Here is an 18,695-nt window from a genome sequence, read left to right as displayed (position 1 = left end):
AAATTGGTGAGCTTTTAGGTTAATTTTCCCTGTCATTAGCTAGAAAGCGCTATGAAATTTGTGACGTGATGTTTTTCTGAATTTTATTCTAATAAGTGTGTCCTGTTCAACAGTCCAGTTAAGTGTTCTGAAGTTGGAGCAGTTAAAATGCAGTCAAGTGAGAAATGTCTTCCTTACATACCTTGTAATCCTTGTCCTTAGGAATTGTTTTTTGTGGTTTGGGTGTTTTTAGGTTTTGTTTTCTACATAAGAAAAGTAGTTTAAACTCTTCATCTCTGTGCTTATTTATCTCTAGGGTTTAAACTTGTTGCAGCTAGCTCATCTACAGTCAGCAGTCTGTCATAACTTGTTTTCCTGGAGGAGCCATCTGTAAGTTTGTCTCTAAAGCATAATTGTTGACCATGAAATTAAATAATTCAATGCTGCTGTAAAATGACCAAGGAAGCTGCATAATTTAGGTGGCTGAAGTTGACAAGCTATGTGGCTGATGAACAGAAGGACAGCCCCTTTCCTGCTCATGAAGAGCATCATTCTCTAGCTGAGGTTAGGAACCTTTATTTCTGTAGAGCCTAGTATGCAAGAGCATTGTGGCATGAATATAAAATAATTATTTTATTTGAAATATGTGTTTCTAGAAGGAATTTTTTTTGTAAGTGATGATACGTCTAGTCTTGGCACTGTACAAATAAACATCAGTGAGATTTTACCAAGGATCTTACAACTGAGTCTAAGAATAAAGGTGTAAGATGGACACACTGCTTAAAATTACAATGCAACTTGGTATCTGAGCAGCAAAGGAAAAGCCAGATCATTTCCACGGGGGAAAAGTTCAGGAATGTCTCTTCCAGGCTGTTGAAACTTGTTTTCTTACCCCATTAATCAGAATAATAAAGTGATGACAGGAGGTATTCCACTTGCATCTGAAATGTCTTCCTGATGTGCGCTCACAATTGATGCAGTTCATTTTAGAGAAGTCTGTAAGAGAGCAGCATCAAGCAGACAGACTTGCAGTTGGAAGGAAAAATTCAGTCATAAATTCTAACCCAGTGAAGAGAGAGTTGTTTGCCTGCTTAGAGGGTTTTTTCCTTAGTATGCCAGATTCAAATACTTATCTTGCCAGGAATCAGGACATCTTTCAAAACAGTTTTATGCAAAACTGTGAAACAATGGTCCCTTCTGTGATTGGAAATCTCTCTGCTCTTCCCTTAATTCAGAGGAGATGAAACACTGTTTTGAAGGGAGCTTGTAAGACAAACTATAAAAGTTTGGTATTACTTTTATTGCTCCTGCTCTCTATAGGCAGTATGGTTTGATTAGAATAAAGGTTTTGTTTGACAAAAGTTAGATGAAAGTTTGCTGCATACCTGCAATTTCCAAATCTACCAAACCTGAAGATAATTGTAGACAAGATACAAAACTCTTGTATATTAAAGTCTACATGAAACTTCCCTTCCCCCCCCCCCCCCCTTTTTTTTTTTTTTTTGGTTTTTGACATCCTTTGTCAGCAGGGTATTGTAGGAGAGTTGACGATAAAATACAAGTGTCCTTAGATATTTAATAGCCTTTGGGAGGACAACTTGAGAATGAGAGAAACACATTGGTTAAGATTGTTAACAGATAGCATTATAGAGATATTTTGGTAGTAGAAAGCAAGAATAGGCAATATTAGTTCTTAAAACAGTTCCTGCAGCTGTTACTGGTCATGCAGATAATACTTAATATAAGATGCCACAGTTGAAAGTTGCCTGTAAAATGGGCAGTTCATGGTTTGAATCTGAAAATGCCGCTTTCTTCTGAGGCTGTGGCAGTGCTGCCGTGTAAGAGCTGCTGAAGATGCTTTAGCAAGGTAGGAAGGAAGGGCAACGGATGGTGCTTGGAGCTAGCACTCCCCTGTTGCCTGTGGACAATTTGTTAAAACGAATTTTCTGGTTTCAGTAGAAGCAGCTCAGCAGCCTGCAGCTCTGGCAATTCCTTGGGGCAGCTTTTCTTCGATGCAGGTGAACAGGGAACAGCAAGTCCAAGGCGGCTGACCTTGAACAGAGATCATTAAATCAGCTGTTGGAAACAAAGCAGCGTGAAAATACCTAAGGCTCAATGAAAATAGTATCAAACTGCTGTATGTATGTTTTTAAATCTAAAAAATGCATTTCTCGTATTCCCTGGCAACACATTTTCAAAAAGGCTGCAGGCAAAAATTCTTGCTTTAGTATAAATTGTAGGTATACAGGTTGACAGTGATTGCCACCTTGTGTACAGTGATCTTCCTTGAAATGCATCGTACCTGCTTTGCCGCAGTTACAGCTGCCATAAAACTTTAAAATAATGTAAGCATCTCACATGAGGGTCTACTTTGCTTAAGAAAAGTGGAGTTGCACTGTTTTTAATTACACTAGCAAGTGAGGCAGTGTGATTGGATTGGTAACTGTGAATGTGAGTCTTGGAAGGTAAGTGCCCTCTAGGGATTCTGCTTAGTAAGTCTCTTGCTGGTTATTGCAAGACATGGGAGGAGGGGTTAATTGATAGCTCATTTAAATGTCTTTTCTTAATATTAAAGTGATTGGTTTGATATACCTTGCAGGTGCAGTCTGTAATACTGCTGTTTGTGATAGCTAGTTTCTACTTTTTTAGTGCTATATAAACAGCGTGTTAATCTTAAACGTTAGTCTCTTTACTGCCATCATTCAGTTGATTTTTTTTTTTTTTTTGAGGGCTAATAATACCATATAGTGAATGTTTCGTGTAGCACAACGTTATCTTTTAGGTACTTAGTTTCTGTAATTAGCATGAACGTTTGTAATGCCAGATTAGTATTTTTAACTATCAAGTCTGTAACATTAATGAATGTTCTTTCTCATGAGAAAAAGCATTCGCGAATCCTTAAAAAAAATCATTGAGGCAGGGCCCTCCTGCTTCCTCCTTCCTGAAGCATATGTAAGCGCAGTATTTCTAAGGATCTTCTAGCCAAAGTAAAGAGCAGCTGGTGCTAGCTTGTGGGCTCTGATACACCAGCCTGGGTACCGTACCGGGGGAGCAGCCCTTGGAGATCACTGCTGCTGCATGCCCTGGCTGTGTGTTCAGTTCTCTTTGCCCCTCAGTCAAGTGGCCTCTCTGCATGTCTGACTGCCTGTGTCTCCAGCACTGTCATCCTCCAGGTGACATGGTTCAGTGGCAGAGTTGAAGCATGCAGGCTGTCAGGGATCTCAGCCCTATTTCCAGGAATGCAACAGTCAGCTGCTTCTTGGAGATGCACGTGCAGCACAGCACACAGCTTCGAAGCTGCTGTGGATCAGAAAGCAAGTATGGCAAACATCAGGCACCTGGCTGCAGCTAAATAACTAATTCCTCGTGTGCTGGGGGAAGATGGGGTGTTATGTGGTCGTTCATGAGACCGTGGTGTCTGTGTGGCCTTGCTTGGGGAGAAGAAAGTAGCTCATCTTTCGAAACGGTGGGGATATAAGTTGTGTGAAGATTTGGGATGACGCTGTTTTGCTTCACTTATGTCATTTGTCTTGCAACGATAAGCTTGAAATGTTTTGGATTCTTTCTCTAATGAAGTTATTTGGCATATGTAAGTCTCATAATCCTAGAAACACGAAATACACAGTCCCAGCTTAAGTCATAAGAGTTCTTTTAATTTTAAGCTGTGAACAAGACTTCAGGGTTGAGGTATCTTTATTGAGAACATCCCTATTAAAGCTTAATGTGAGTGAAACATAATCTTGGAAGTTTGCAGTCATTGTTTTAGAAGTAGCATGCAGACAAGAATGGATGTAGTTTGAGTAAGGTTAAAGGATCCTGCAGGGGTTCAGAGATTTAGTGTTTGCTCAAATTTCTTTTGGAGTTTAGACCTTTCAATAGACTGACTTTTCCACAGTTAATTTCAAATTGCTTTCAGGTTTTCTGAGTTTATTAATTCAGTTGATAAAACTGAATTTAGTAACCAAATGAAAGCAATTGTCAGAATAAACAGTACTGAAGTATTCTGCTAATGTTAATAGCAGCAGCATCTTTATCCATGTTTTCATTAGAGTTTACGCAGAAGCCAGCTATTTTATAATAGGGGCAGATACAAAAAGAATATAATACCTTCTAGATCAGTACAAATTAGTAATTCAGTAGTAGAAGCCTTTCTGAAACAGAGTAGATCTTAATGATTTGAATGGCCAAACACTTAAAAAAATGTGACCCATTTTGTTGGCAGTGGCACTTTGTACTTTGCAGGCCCTTTAGGGACCTTCAGGTTAGGAATGTTGGAGGTCCATATCTTGACTATAGATAATTCCAAAGCGGGGTCTTAGACAAACTTGAATAACTGCTTCCCTAAAACTGAGTTACCCAGATGTCTGTCTTAGAGATGCCCTGTGCTGTCATTTCTGACAGTACAAGCTGTGTTCTCTCTGTGGTACGTAGGACTCTTGGTGTAGATGTCAAAGTAGTTACCCTTTCTGGAGCACAGCAGCAAAGTGTTGAAACTGTGGTAAAATATAATACAGGCTACTCCAAGTTATGATCATACTAAATATGTATTCCTGGAAATCTGTACCGTTTATGGAAATATGGCATCTGCTGCTGTTCACCACAGATGAGACCATTTGTCTAGATTTTTTTGTTTTAAATCTTGATAATAGTGAAATCTCATCTCACCTGTAATACCATATAATAATGTTTTAATGCTGACTGTGAATTTGTACTTGGCTTAATGCTGTGAGACATGTAAGTCTTCCCATGTGTTTATGTATGAGGTTTTACTGTAATAAAATCGTGTTGTTTGGTCGCATGCCACAAAATAAATTGCACCAAAGATCACTTTAAAATCCTCTGCTTCTCAGCCTTGGGAAGGAGGAAACAGCATCACTTATGCCTGTAAGAAATCAGTTCCTTTGGACTGAGACAGAACACAACATTTGTTTCATAATAGAAAGTTTTTAAAATAAACTTTGAGGGGAATTACTGTTGTAAACTTCACCTTTCAGTTAAAATTCATACAAGGTAGCTTTGGAAAATGGTGGAGGTGTTAGTTGTTACGCAGCAAGGTGCGTTACTGCTAGAGATGTGAATTTTGCAGGGAACTACAAATAGCATAGTTTGTTCCATATCTCTTACGAGACTACAGCAGAGAACACACATAGTTATTTTTTTGGTGTGGAGTTGAAGACAAGTATACCTGCTACGGGATAAATGCATTCTTTCTTGTTCTGCGGTCGCCTCTTGTGCACTTGTTGCAACAAGTGTACAGGCAAGCAGTTTTGTAACCTGAGTATACAGCCTGAACTGCATAAATTTGCTCATGAATTTTAAAAAGCATCTAATGTTTTAAAATTAATTATAGCATTGAAAAAAACCAGTCAACAAAAAAACCTCAAACAAAATGAAGTTGGGCTGTTATTTTTTAGACGATAAGCTTGTTACTGCCTTAGGAGAAACCTGGATTCTTCCCCACCTTAAGGAACATTTATTTGGTTTGACAACAGGAAGGGCATACATGTGCTATGTATTTGTTAATTTGGCTAATTACAGAAGGGAAGATCCAGTGCATAAGAGAAACAAAGAGTTCTTAAACAGCAGAAAGTGCAGGACTTAAAATTTATGTGATGCCCATTCTTCATCTTGTTTTGTTTTACTTTGCAGTCCACTCCTTTACATCTAGCAGCAGGCTACAACAGAGTTCGAATAGTCCAACTTCTGCTTCAGCATGGTGCAGACGTGCACGCAAAGGACAAAGGGTATGTAAAATGAATTATTTATTATCTGTCTGCAGCAGTGGTTTTGTATTAATCAAGATGAAGAATTATTTCTGTTTCATGTTGCAGCATAATCTCAAGTAGTTGGCTGAGAATGTAACATTTGCTTCCAAAATCTTGAGTGTGGTTTGTCATAAATAAACTTTTGTTAGAGCCTCAGTAACAGATTAGCTGTGATTGTGCTTGTTTGAAGTCTTCTATTACACCTTTAAAAAATTTTTTCTGAACCTGTTCTTTACTTCCATGCACAAACTACTCTGTGAAATTAGGGACTGATATTTTTATTTTAGGGAAGACGATGGGGAGAAGATATGTGGGCTTAGTGCAAAAATGTGCATTGAAAAATGTATCTATAGTCTCATTATCTTGTCGCAATATATATGGATGTAATTCCAATATCACTCATGTGCTCACAACTATTGGTCCTCAGAGATCTATCTTGATTGATGCTGCCAGCAAATATCGAGATATAGTAGAAGCTGAACTACCGTTTTTGCAATAAGGAGGGTAGTTACATAAGGTACCAACAAAAAGTGTGCAGCAGTCAGAAATGTGGAATGGTACATGTTGTACGTTGTTCTTAGCCATATGTTTCTGAATCTAAAGTGATGATTCTTGTAGTAGTCTGATAGGAAGGCTTAGTCCTAACGTAGTAGAAATTGGTCCCCTGGTTAAAGGCTTGCATTCTGTATTCAAAGTGCATCGAGGTAAGATACTAATGTGCGTGTTCTGTCTCCATCAGCAAACTTGAGGCACCTGCTGTGTCTTCATTTTCTGCTAAGTCCAGCCTAGTGTTAAAAGAAAAAAAAATTCCAAAACCAGTTCCAAGCATACTTAAACTCTTGAAGATTGACTTAATTATAGTACTGTTGTCTATACATTTCACCCTAATGACTTTTTTTGATGAGAATTGTGAAATGTATGATGACAAATTGTGCAAGTCCAAAAAAACCTACTGTAGAGTTGCATGCAATACTTGTTCAGGTAGATCCAGCGTTGTTAAGCAAATTTTAGGTGTTTCACACCTTTCCAAAATTTCAGTATCGCTTGGTAGAAAATTCCAGTGTAGATGCTTTAAGGAGGTTTGAATGATCTACTTGGAAAGTATGAAAAGTGTGAAAAGTAATGAAGTTAAACTTGAGCAGGGAAGAGGGAGGGGAAGGAAAGAAAAGTGATGCTCTTACATTGTATTACATTTAAAAACAACCCAAACATACTCAGAAATGTCTGACATCCCAGTAAGCTCCCACTTCATTTAGCGTCGTCACACATTTACAGTGTGGTGGGTTTTTTCCTTGCTGTTTCTTATTTATACATAATTTATAAGTAAATAGGCTATAAAATAAATGTAATTTATCAGTTATGGGGCTAAATTAGGTTGTATTGATTTTATAGATCTGTTAGGTTCTCTTCAATGAGATCACTTCAGAGACAGTCCTGAGGAACTGTGCTGCATCTTCAAAATGATCATCACTTCTAGTTCCTCCCAAAGAAAACCACAGCCAAGGAAGCAGCTTTTTCCACCGGTCCTTTCTTTGCCTTACTACTGTTGTGTACAAAGTCACAACCTGCTGGAAAGGAGAAGGGGAGGGTATGCTGCAGAAGTGGCCAGGTGGATTGCTTTGGTGACTCTTTGCTGATAAGACCTTGAAGAAAGGCCTCAGTCCTCTTAGATGACCAGCATTTGGGGAGAGGGCAAGGTTTTTTGAGTGCTCTGTGGACTGAATGCTGTCTCTGCCACACACATACACCCATCATTTATAATTCAGAAAAGTAACAAGGAAAATAACAGTTTGAAAAATTTCCCCAAAACAAATTTCCCTCTCCTGTGACAAGTGCAATGCTGCTTCTGAGAACATCTACCTTAAAATTAAGTTTACCCTGTTGTGTAGTACAACAACATTTGTTGTCCTAACGCTCTTTGAGTTGATTTTGCAATTCTGGGAATCATCCCATGAATTTTTCATAAATGGTAAAGGGTTAATTATTGTTTTCATTGTATTATGCATCCTGATTTGTTGAGCCATAACTAGCCTGTCTTGCTTGGCTTGAATTAAACTAATTTTGTCCTCTGTAATAATTGTCCTCTTTGCATCTCCTTTTCAATGCATGGCTTTTGCTTATGACTAGATACCTGTTACTTACTGGGCTAGTGTCATTTTTAAGTATGGTCTCCAGAAATATAGCTGTACAAAAATTACAGGGACTCTCTTCAAAGTATCTTGCATGCTTAAATAGGTTCTACTCTAAAAAAATAGAGTAAACCCAGGTCATTCCACAGTCTGGAGCAGCAATTTCAGTCTGCTTTCTATGGATATTTGTATATCTTCATAATATACCCAGGCGTTACAGTAGTGTTATCTGGGGAGTTTTGCCTTTCACATAGTATTTTAAATAAACAAGAGTTCATATTTAGGCAGAAACAGAACACTGACTTCTCTTGAGCAAATTGAATGTGGAATGGGACTTCCCCCCCCGCCCAGCTTCAAGACAGATAATTTCAAAGCCAATTAATGCTAATCTTAATGGCAGATTAAACACATTTGGCCTGTTAGGACAAAATAAGTTTTAATGCTACTCTTAAGTAACATGTTTGGGAAGGTTAGATTTTTCCATTAGTTTGTGAATGTTAATTTTTAAATATTTGAATATTTTAAAGTTATTTTAGATATAATTTGATCTTTGTTCATCTCTTGGTAGAGAGAAAATTGTTCCTTCTCCTTTAAAAATGCTAGTTAAATAAATTTTTCATTTGCCTTCTTTCATACAGTGGTCTTGTGCCTCTTCATAATGCATGTTCGTATGGACACTATGAGGTTACAGAGCTGTTGCTTAAGGTAAGCAGAAGGATAGAAAGTAATTCCTGTAGATTTAGATACGTTAGGTGTTTAGATATGTTAGGTATAAACTCTGTTTATGCCAGAGTTGAAAAGGATGATTATTTTTTTTTTCCTGTAGTAACAGGTTTCAGACATTCTGTCTGTCATTTCAGAAGCCTGCAACTTTAAGTCTTTTTGTGGTATAGTATATGTGGGTTTTATCCCCCACCTAATTTCTTTGGGCAGATAGTAGCATTTCACTTGTTTGAATTTTTCTGTGGAAAATCTGTTCTACTGAAAAAGTAGCTCATACAGAATTATTTTTTTTGAGGATTCAACAGTATTTTTGTGTATACAGGTGTTTTTGTAATTAATTTTGTGTGTATTTGTATATGAAAGAATGAAACCAATTTTTATAATGAAATGAAAGTTTTAACGCTTTTAATTGTTGAAGATGATTTCTTATTAATATAAGGCTTTCTTTGCTGTGCTAGCATGGCGCCTGTGTGAATGCTATGGACCTCTGGCAATTTACCCCCTTGCACGAGGCTGCTTCCAAGAACCGTGTAGAGGTTTGCTCCCTCCTGCTGAGTCACGGTGCAGATCCCACGTTAGTCAACTGTCACGGCAAGAGTGCTGTCGATATGGCTCCGACGCCTGAGCTGAGGGAGAGACTGACCTGTGAGTGTTTTCAGGCTGGAAACAGTTGGTGGTGGGTGTAAAGGGTGCCTACTTCGTAAGCCGATGCAAAGCAGCAGAGTCACTGCAGCTCTGCCTCTCACTTGGAAGTACACAGATACCTCTAATACACTGTCTGTGGTATTGCCTGGGTTTCTGACATGTAAAATGTTTAAGGCACTGCTAAATCAGTGACCGGGGAGAGGGGTGGGGTTTATGTTTGAAGTCCAGTTAAGTCACGTAGGAGCCTCTATACTGAGGCTCTGTATCACACTTGGGGTAGCTTCAGTGTGCAAACTTGGAGATGGAAATTCCAGCACCTTCTTTTGTAGTCTTTGCAGTCCTTATGCTGTTTAGAAAACAATGTTTCAGCTCTAATTTGAATTTTTTCCTTTATCCTCTTCTGGAGTTTTGTTTTCTCATTGTTATAAACTGTGAAAGATACTTAAATGAGACAAGTATGAAAACAAAGCGTTATGAAGTTACAGAAAACTCCTTGAGAACTAGGTTCTGGTAGCAGAAGCCCCCTGATGCGGTAAGAATGTAATCCTGCACTACTCAATCACAGCTGGCCGGGTTGTTACTGTCACTATTCTTTACATGTGAAGGTGGTGAGATCATATACAGCATAAAAATTTGCTCTAGGAGAAAAGAGGGGCGCATTAGTATCTTTTAGTTACTTCACTATTCTGGGCTGACTTTGGAGATGCTTCTGGCTTTGAGGCAGGTTAATTTACCACTTGTTTAAATTAGCAAGCAAAAAATAAAATCTATTTAAACTTTGGTTTACTTCTGTATTTATAGTTCCTGGAGAGGAGTGGGGAAAGATTCATGTCCATTACTATCCACTGACATGTGTACACAAATGTGAGCATTATGGCAAATTTTAACAGTACTTTGATGGGACATTCTGTATTTGCATACCCAAAATAACATATTTAGTATATTCTCTTGAGTTCTTTGGTTTTATACCTTAGGAATAATACATTTATTTGTTATTTCAAGATTTATTTGTGATTACAAATTGTGCTTTGAGTAATGCTTTGTTTACAAAGAAATTTTAAATCTATTTAAAATCAAAACTTAAGTTGTTATTTATTTTTATTTCTAAATCAAAAAAATGCACCAGATTAAAACAAGAGTGGGAGAAGAAAGCTCCTCTTAACAAGCTCAGCATTTCAAACTTGCTTATGAAAGAAAAATTTACTGAGTTTGAGTTTCTTTTCTGGTTTCCAGGCTCACACATCGTTCTTGCTAACCTACCTTCCATTTGTACATTTTAAGAGAAACACTTTTAGTCCTTTTCAAATTCAAAAGGATTTAAAACTAAAACTAGTTTGCTGAACTGAACAAAATGTGACATTGAAAAAAACAAAATTACCTCTCCGCACTTGACAAGATATAGCTGCTATCAAAACCTCTTTCATCTTTGTTGCAGACCAGCTTCAGATACTTAGCCAGTTAGCTTTTAAGACTGATAGTTTAATATTTTATCTTTAAATTATAAATTGTATATATAAATTATATTTATTCAGGCTTTACCTTGAATTATTTGTCATTGTAAATGCAATAAGGTTCTTGAAGAGCAACTGTAATGCTTTTTTCTGAAGAGCATGTAATAGCATTTTGCTCACTTAAACACATACCTAGCTAATTTAGAGGTCAGATAGGCTTTTAATGTCAGGTGGGTGGAGGATAAGATGCAGAAAAGCTATAAAAATTTTACACAGTGAGTCACTTCCCCTCTCTTTTATTCATTTCAGTAAACCATGTTTCATGTTCTGTGTCCCAGGTCAGCTACTTTCTGAAGACATACAGAAATACTCTTATTTCCTCTTAATTGAGTATAGCTACCTTTCTGCAATAACATTTATAAATGTGATGTTGCTGAATATTAAATGCATCTTTTTCCTCTAACAGATGAATTCAAAGGACACTCTTTACTGCAAGCAGCCAGAGAGGCAGACCTAGCCAAAGTGAAAAAGACACTTGCTTTGGAGATCATTAATTTTAAGCAGCCACAGTCACATGAGACTGCACTGGTGAGATTATACAGCCAATCCATTTGTTTTATGATAAATGTGGTGTAGTGCTAGTTGAGAGTTTTATTTCTATGCTATGAAAATACATTAATCATCTGAGACTGAGGATTTGCCATCAAACACTTTGTATATTAAATCACCATTGTAGAAAAAACACTGTAATTTTTAAATAAATTTGTTTGTTCTTCCTGGTAGATTACAGAAATCCTCCAGCCGCTCCTCACATGTTTATTTTGCACTTCTCCTTTGCTTATTTCCCATCACCCTCTTTTTTTTGTTTGGTTTTTTTCTCCTTCCCTGTTGGTCAGTTGCAGTTTTTTCTGAGGTTAAATTCTATTTTAGTGGCCCACTTCTTCCTTCATGTTTTATGTGGGCAAGCTTGGATTGCAAATTTTCTTCATAGGGTATGTAAAACTGTGGTGAAAATAGATGCTAGGTGTATATCACAGGGTCTTACAGAATTGGAATTGTACTGACAATGCCACGTTAGCTATGGAAACAGGGGTCTTTGAGACTTTCTTGGCAGTTTCCTGCTCTTCGTTGTTTGAAGAAATAGTGAAGGCCAAGAACACAGCCGGTATCCAGATGCAGTGAAGAAAGATTTTGAAGTTGAGAGGGAGTGATGGTATTATTAAAACCATTATAGTTATGATACTTTATTCCAATGGAACATTTTCTTCACAGTAGTAGGTCTGAGCTGCAGGCGTACAACTGCATCTTTAGTGTTATAAACAGTGTGAATGTGATCAGAACATCGTGTGAAGTACCGAGCATACATATGCTCTGTTCTCTCCATGGAGGACTCTGCATCCTAGCCTGAACTTCAAAGCAAGACAGAGAAGAGATACTTTGAGACTGAACATGAAGACAGTATGAAATTTGGAATGATGTTACCCTTGTCTTCCTGAGTTTATCAGCTGCTGATATGTGGCATCTCTTCAGCTGTGTAATGATCATTTGGTAGTCCTGTGGCGCTCTTTGTAGAGCGAGCAGGCAGAGAGGAGCAGAGACAGATAGAAGAAATGGGGTATTTTAGCTCTATTGAAGTGTTTTGTTCACTGTTCAGACTGTGATTTCTCAGGTTTTGCCTCTTGTACTTGAGATTTCCAAGTGGCAGGACTTAGCTTCCAGGATCAGATGGGGTTATGTACCCTCTAACTGAGCTATTCCTGTCCTAAGCATGGCATCTGTCACCATGGCGCACTGGGGTCTGTGCCCTGTTGCCTCACCGGGTCTATGTCTCAGTGTTACTCAGAGGTTCGGCAATATTTTGGTATTTGTGTTGCTAGTGCTGGTTTATCATATTGGCAGGAAATACAGATAGGCTATTATCTGCAAAGCCTCAAAAATGCTGCCACTCTTCGGAGCAAAATTGATCTTAATGTTTATTTACAAAGCTTCCCTTTGCAAAACTTTGACATGGTCTGCTAACAGCAGTGCGGAAGCTTGAGTGGCAGTTACTTCGTAGTGAAGGCTGAAACTGAGCAAAAGATGTTTTTCAGTACTGTTGTTACTGGCATTCTTTTTGGGGCCTATCTCATTGTAAAGGCTACTACTGTTTTGCTAATGGAAAGTTTTGAGAAGTCTGATCCAGGCAACTGTCTGGTTCTTACGTGTTACTGGTTTAAAACATGGGTAAACATTATAAACTTCAGAAGTATTTCTTCTTTCTGGTAGTCTGCCATCTTGAGACATTGAAACTTGAGACAAGCATTTCTGGACGGACTGTCAAGCCTGATGTTCAGCTTATCTGGAACTGTGCTTGTAATTTCAGGCCACAGGGGTGCATTGATAGATCCACTGTTGAGAAAACGCCAAATTGAGTCTAGGCTCTGCAGAGGATCAATGAAAAAAGAGGGGGGAAACAAAGTGCTCACTTCTAGGTGCCAAATCCACAGACAAACCAGCAGGCAGACCCCAACCACATTCAGGAAAATACTTACAACTAGCAAAGGCCTGTATGGTGTTCCCACACAGGCAGGCTTGAGCTTTGAAAAGCCCTGTGCGAAAGATGTATCTTTCTCATAGCGTGGAAAAGAAGATACTCTCAGAGAACTTTACAGCCCATTTGCTTCCTACTTAATTGGTAGTTGGGTGTATAATACAATTGCCGTGAGGTTAAAAAGTTCAGTACATGTTGAAATAAAAGAAACTAAGCAACGTTCAAAAGTCATATTAATCTGACAACCACAGCAGGATCCTAATGTACCCCTTTGGAGTCCCTCTGTAGAAAGGTTGTTTCAAACCCTTTGTCTTTACCTCCTTGCGTTGTCTGCTGGTTTTATCCTGACAGCTGATAGTTAATGTGGCTGGGAACGTACTGCTTTTTGTGTGATGAATAGCCTTAAAATCAAAATTGTTTTTATGAGTAGAATAATTTATCATTGATCACTAGTTTGTATTTTGTTCAATATGTTATATGTTTTGGCAGAAATATGATGGATTCTGTTAGTAAGTTTTGGAGCCTGATGTTTAGCAGAGTAATCAAGAGATGAAGTCATGGATCTTAAAGCTCTCTATCATCTATGTAGTTGAAATATAATTTATATTTACTTTTTTGCAGCACTGTGCTGTGGCTGCTGTGCATCCCAAGCGGAAGCAAGTTACGGAACTACTGCTCAGGAAGGGAGCAAATGTTAATGAGAAAAACAAAGAGTAGGTTTCTGAAATTTTTGTGTTTTCCAAAGGACTCTGTCCTACTTGGAATATAAAACTAATATCTTCCTTATAAACTAATGTCTTCCTTTCTCCCCCCCTCCCCCAGTTTCATGACACCTTTGCATGTTGCAGCTGAAAAAGCTCATAACGATGTCATGGAAGTTCTGCATAAACATGGAGCAAAGGTAAATATACTTACATATCTTTTATTTAAGGCAGAGGCAAGAAGAAGGGTTATATTGGTTAAATACAGTGTTAATTTTTATGATAGTGGTTGCTTTTTTTTTTCTGTACGTCTTGTGCTTCTCAGGTTAACCTTAAATGTGTTTATCTTAAACCAGTACAGGATGTTCAGGAATCCCATTTGAAAATCAGGTCTTCTCTCCAGATAACCGAATACAGGCTTTAGGAGTCCAGCTTACTCTTTTTTAATGAATCTTGCTATAATTTCTAACAGCTGTGGTCATCTAGGTGCCTCTTGATGCTTTATCTTGTTGATTTTAAAATATCCAATGCCTGAGTTTGCTGACACCAAGTTTAGTAGTCTAATGCTGGGCATCCCTTAGCCCTTGTTTGCTGCTTATTTTCTTTGCCAGATTGTTTTGTCATGCCCTTTAGCCACTGATATATGCTAACCAAAGTGATTTGTGAGCCTACGGTGAAGCTTGCTTAGAAGCACATGGTTCAGCAAGTTATTAGTTAGAGGCAGAGGATAGTATAGCTTTGTTTAGGAAGTGGTTTAAGCATCTTTCAGAAGTATTTCAGGATGGTCATCTTTCTCTGCGTTTTACTTGACATTCATAGTTATTATATACTTAGCTACTTAATTTTCTCAGAAACATTCCTGATGGGAATTTTCTTTGCATTGGTTAAAATATAAATGATCTCTTTATTTTTGCTTTTAAGGGGGCTTACGTTGTTCTCTTTGGATCTTCATCTTTATTCAGGTAGCTAGAAATGAAGAAATATACCTGTAATAACAATCTACAGTGTCGCTCTTGATGTGCTAGGAGGTGCGAACAATGTAATTGTATGCATAGTTAATACTAAGTCATCTTCATTTCAAACAGTGAATTGTAATTTATAAGCCTGTATGAGAGCTCGTTGCCAGATTTCAGTGTCTGATTCACTTCCGTGGTACCTTAATGGCATCATAAAATAGCTTAACAATGATACCATGACAGAGTTTATTGCACTAGTGAATCCTGATGCAGTGATGACACACCAAGATTTTCTTGGGGGAAGGGAAAGCAGGGCCAGAGGTCTCAGTTATAGGCATTAAAACCACTATTATTTTCTGACATTCACTCTTAGTAGTGTACCTATGCACTGAAAGTGGGGAAAAAAAATTATTTTGCCATAAGAATAGATACTTCATGGCTTTATGGATCTGAGTTTGCACAGGAATTCAGTACTGATGGTCTTTGGGTAGGCACCAAACTGGACGTGCTGGAGTTCCAGGTGTATTGATACCCAAGTACTACCTGCTTTGAAATACAAAGAGTTTCTGTGTGCTGAGGGTGTCTGGAAAGCTTGCTGCTATACTGTAGGTATTTAAGTTAATGCTCCCTTGAAAATCTAGCTCTGTGTAGCCAGGTTAGGAGTAAGCTCAAAGCTGTCATCCTTACTGGAATGGCCCAATTTTATAGTTTGTGTCAGTAGCACATTCTGATGATAGCTTGTGGTTCTTCTATATCCTGAAGCAGGGGTTCCTAAATCATGATCTGAGTCACTTGTGGACTGAGTGATGGTTATGAGTGGCCCACAGTTATCTACAGAATGATTGAGTGGTGTATTTGGTTGTTTTTTCTACTGACAGTATGCAAATAGAGGTACATGGTAATCGTTAAAACTCATTTTTTGTTCGTATCCTGGTGTATGCATGCTATGTTATTCTGAGGATAGTCGTTCACATTTGTGATCTAGCAAAGCGCTTAAGTTGCATGGCAGGAGACCACTCGTAGTTAAAATTAAGCACGTATTTCCATACCGCAATGGATCAGGTTCTTCTTTATCAGTATCCAAAGTTCCTTAGCTGTAAAACAGTGAGTAATGCAATCATGGTTCTTCAAGAGAGATAGGTCATTAAGGCTTATGAAGCACTTTGAAGTTCCCAGATGGGATATGCTCTAGAGTATTAATTAGTTAACTAGGTATAGTTAATCACTCTGTCTTGCTTGTGTATTATCATTTGACCTCTTGCTCATGCTTTGACTGTAGGCATTTAGTTCATCAGACACTCAACATTGCCATTTCTTTGTTTTGGATTATCAGGACATGGCAGCTTTAATTGCTGAAGCATGATACAGGTTTTTCACACACATACACGCCCATTTGTTGTTTTTCTAGAAGCTTTTTCTTCCTGTTTACTCTTTGTGTGTTTTGAATTTTAGTTACTTCATATGACGTAGTCAGATGTACTAAGCTCTTTGATCCTGACTAGTCGTATTTTACAAGAGAGAGTTTTCCTGAACTGGTGAATCTAGTTCTCCCTGCAATAGCAGCCTCTCAGTTGAATATCCATTTGTTCTTCGATCAGCACTCTCCTGCAATTTAAACACCTCTTTTCCATTTTGATGCTTCCTTTGCTGAGGTATTTGCAGTGAAAAGATTCTTCTTAGCCTTTGTTTTGGTAGGCTAAAAGCCTCAAACACTTAATCTTCCCCATAAGGGAACATTGCCATTTCCTAATCAATCCTTATAACCCTTCACTTTACTAGCACCAGAGGAAATCTTGGAGCTCAGGCAATGACAGCAGAATTAATTCCCCCACCAACGTACACGATGGCACTTCCATATCTCTAATGTAAATTCTGGACTAAAGTATACTGGGATTGTGTCTGCCTTTTTAATAAACAGGACACAGTAGTACTCAGACCCTTTCTGTAGTCTTGTAGTACACACAGAATCTTGATTTTTTTCTTGCTCATGCCCTTCAACACAGTTCTCCTGTGCCAACATCATAATGAAAATATATTAAAACAAAATTATCCCACAGCTGATCCCTGAGCAGCCCTCCTTCTTTCAATACGTTCAGTTCTTCAACTAATCTCTATTTTTCCATATAAAATACATAAAAATATCCTGTGTAGTCCCATATCAAATGCTTACTGAAGTGTGGATGGATGACACCGACCATATTTTCTTTACTTTGCAACCATGTCTTCTGTCAAAGGGAAGGTACTCTATAAGTCAGCTTTAATCTACCTTCTGGAAACCACTACTGATTATAAGGAGAGTAACAATTTGAAAAAGATGAGTAACTGGGGCTTCAAAGAAAGTGGAACTTTATTCTTCTGAAATACAGTGCCGAAAGGCAGACAGCTGATCCACAAAAATAATAATAATAATAATCCAGTAACGGATTTAGGAGACAAAGCCATGTAAAGTTTTGTAGATGTAAAATCATTTGTGATAGTTTCAGTAGCAGAGAGGAAAGTGCTGTTTTCACGAGGAGCAGCCGTGATCTGTGTCAGACAACAAAAGTGAGGTAACATGAAGTACCTAGGTTTGAGTAGGCTTTGCTTGGTTTGCGAAATGGCCTGAAGCATGCCTTAGGGAATTTGCTTGGCATGAACAAAAAGTGGTTTGTGGTCTTGGAGCTGGATTTAATTATCCTTAATTTTATCACTGTGTAAATGTAAGTATGTTATATTATAATAAACAGTGAAGGACCGCTTGAATAACCTGTGCTTGATTAAAATTTACTTAACAGAAATATATCTAAGACAATTAGCATTGGCATGAGTTAAGCCATATACAGAAATTGTTTATTTTGGTGTGCTTTGCTGGCCCTTCCTGACAACACAGACTAGATTTGTAATTTACACTGTGAAGTAGTCCTTGGTGCCTATCACTTGCACGTCAGCATGTTCTGTCTAAGCAATACTCCATGGTTAGCGAAGATATTTTCATTAGCTTGTTACCTGAGTTTGCAGTTGAGTGTCAGCTATACATCTAAAGTACAGGTGAGAAACCTTTGGGTTTCTTAAAATTTTCTTCAAGACTGTTGATCATAAATATCTCTGGGTTTAAATGCCATACCCAGTTTTTACTTATTTGTCTGAACTGCAGCGTGAAACAGCATTTTCATGCCACTGCTTATTTGGTGTTGAATATCCTCAAAGTATCTTAGGAGAAATAAAAGTGGAGCATCTTTTAAAGAATCCTCAAACTTAAACTTTTTTTTTTTTATTAGACCCATGAGCAAATCTTCAAATACCACTGTTGTATCTTTGAAAATGGTCAAAATCCTTTGTTTAAGAAGAAAATAATTTGAAGGTGGTGAACTAATGGAAAAGTGGCTTTCATCCTGTTCTGTTGTATTGCTGGATAGTTGGATACCTCTTATAACTAGCTCCTTGTCTGAATTTACAGATACATGGGAAATTTAATATGTTCAGAAAGACAATCTGCTTTCTAGCAGTGCAGAAGGGAAGGATTAAAGTCTTTTCTGAACTGGAATGACTGTTGGAATGACAGACCTGCAAGCATGCAAGTTCACTGGTATCTTGGGCAAGTGTAGAGATGTCGTGAATGCTGTTGAACTGTGTTAAGTTTCTAAAGCATACTGTTGAAGCTGTTCTTCTGCAAGGGAAAATGAGCCTTTCTAAGGTCATGTTAGACAGATAGTGCCTATTGACGATGGGAGCAGAAATGTCTTTGTTCTGCTCTGCTAAAAGGATCTTGCTTTATGATCTTTGCATAATACAATTATTTCTGAGTAGCATGTTGCCAGCCTTTTGTGATCATGGATT

The 18,695-nt window shown here is 38.0% G+C and overlaps 1 protein-coding gene across 3 annotated transcripts in view; it reads left to right on the top strand.

Moving 5' to 3' along the window:
* TNKS (tankyrase) overlaps positions 1 to 18,695 on the top strand; it is a 141,169-nt gene that overhangs the window by 90,894 nt on the left and 31,580 nt on the right. For all 3 annotated transcript variants that reach the window (XM_005436681.4, XM_027801653.2, XM_055724318.1), the window contains exons 6-11: positions 5,629 to 5,723; positions 8,512 to 8,578; positions 9,055 to 9,241; positions 11,159 to 11,280; positions 13,844 to 13,935; positions 14,045 to 14,123. In XM_005436681.4, the coding sequence (XP_005436738.2) occupies positions 5,629 to 5,723; positions 8,512 to 8,578; positions 9,055 to 9,241; positions 11,159 to 11,280; positions 13,844 to 13,935; positions 14,045 to 14,123 (642 nt within the window). The remainder of the gene's footprint in view (positions 1 to 5,628; positions 5,724 to 8,511; positions 8,579 to 9,054; positions 9,242 to 11,158; positions 11,281 to 13,843; positions 13,936 to 14,044; positions 14,124 to 18,695) is intronic.

This window comes from Falco cherrug, chromosome 1 (assembly GCF_023634085.1).
Source record: "Falco cherrug isolate bFalChe1 chromosome 1, bFalChe1.pri, whole genome shotgun sequence".
Lineage (NCBI taxonomy): Eukaryota > Metazoa > Chordata > Aves > Falconiformes > Falconidae > Falco > Falco cherrug.
The sequence above is the reverse complement of the archived record's forward strand: the minus strand, read 5'-3'. Positions and strand labels throughout refer to the sequence as shown.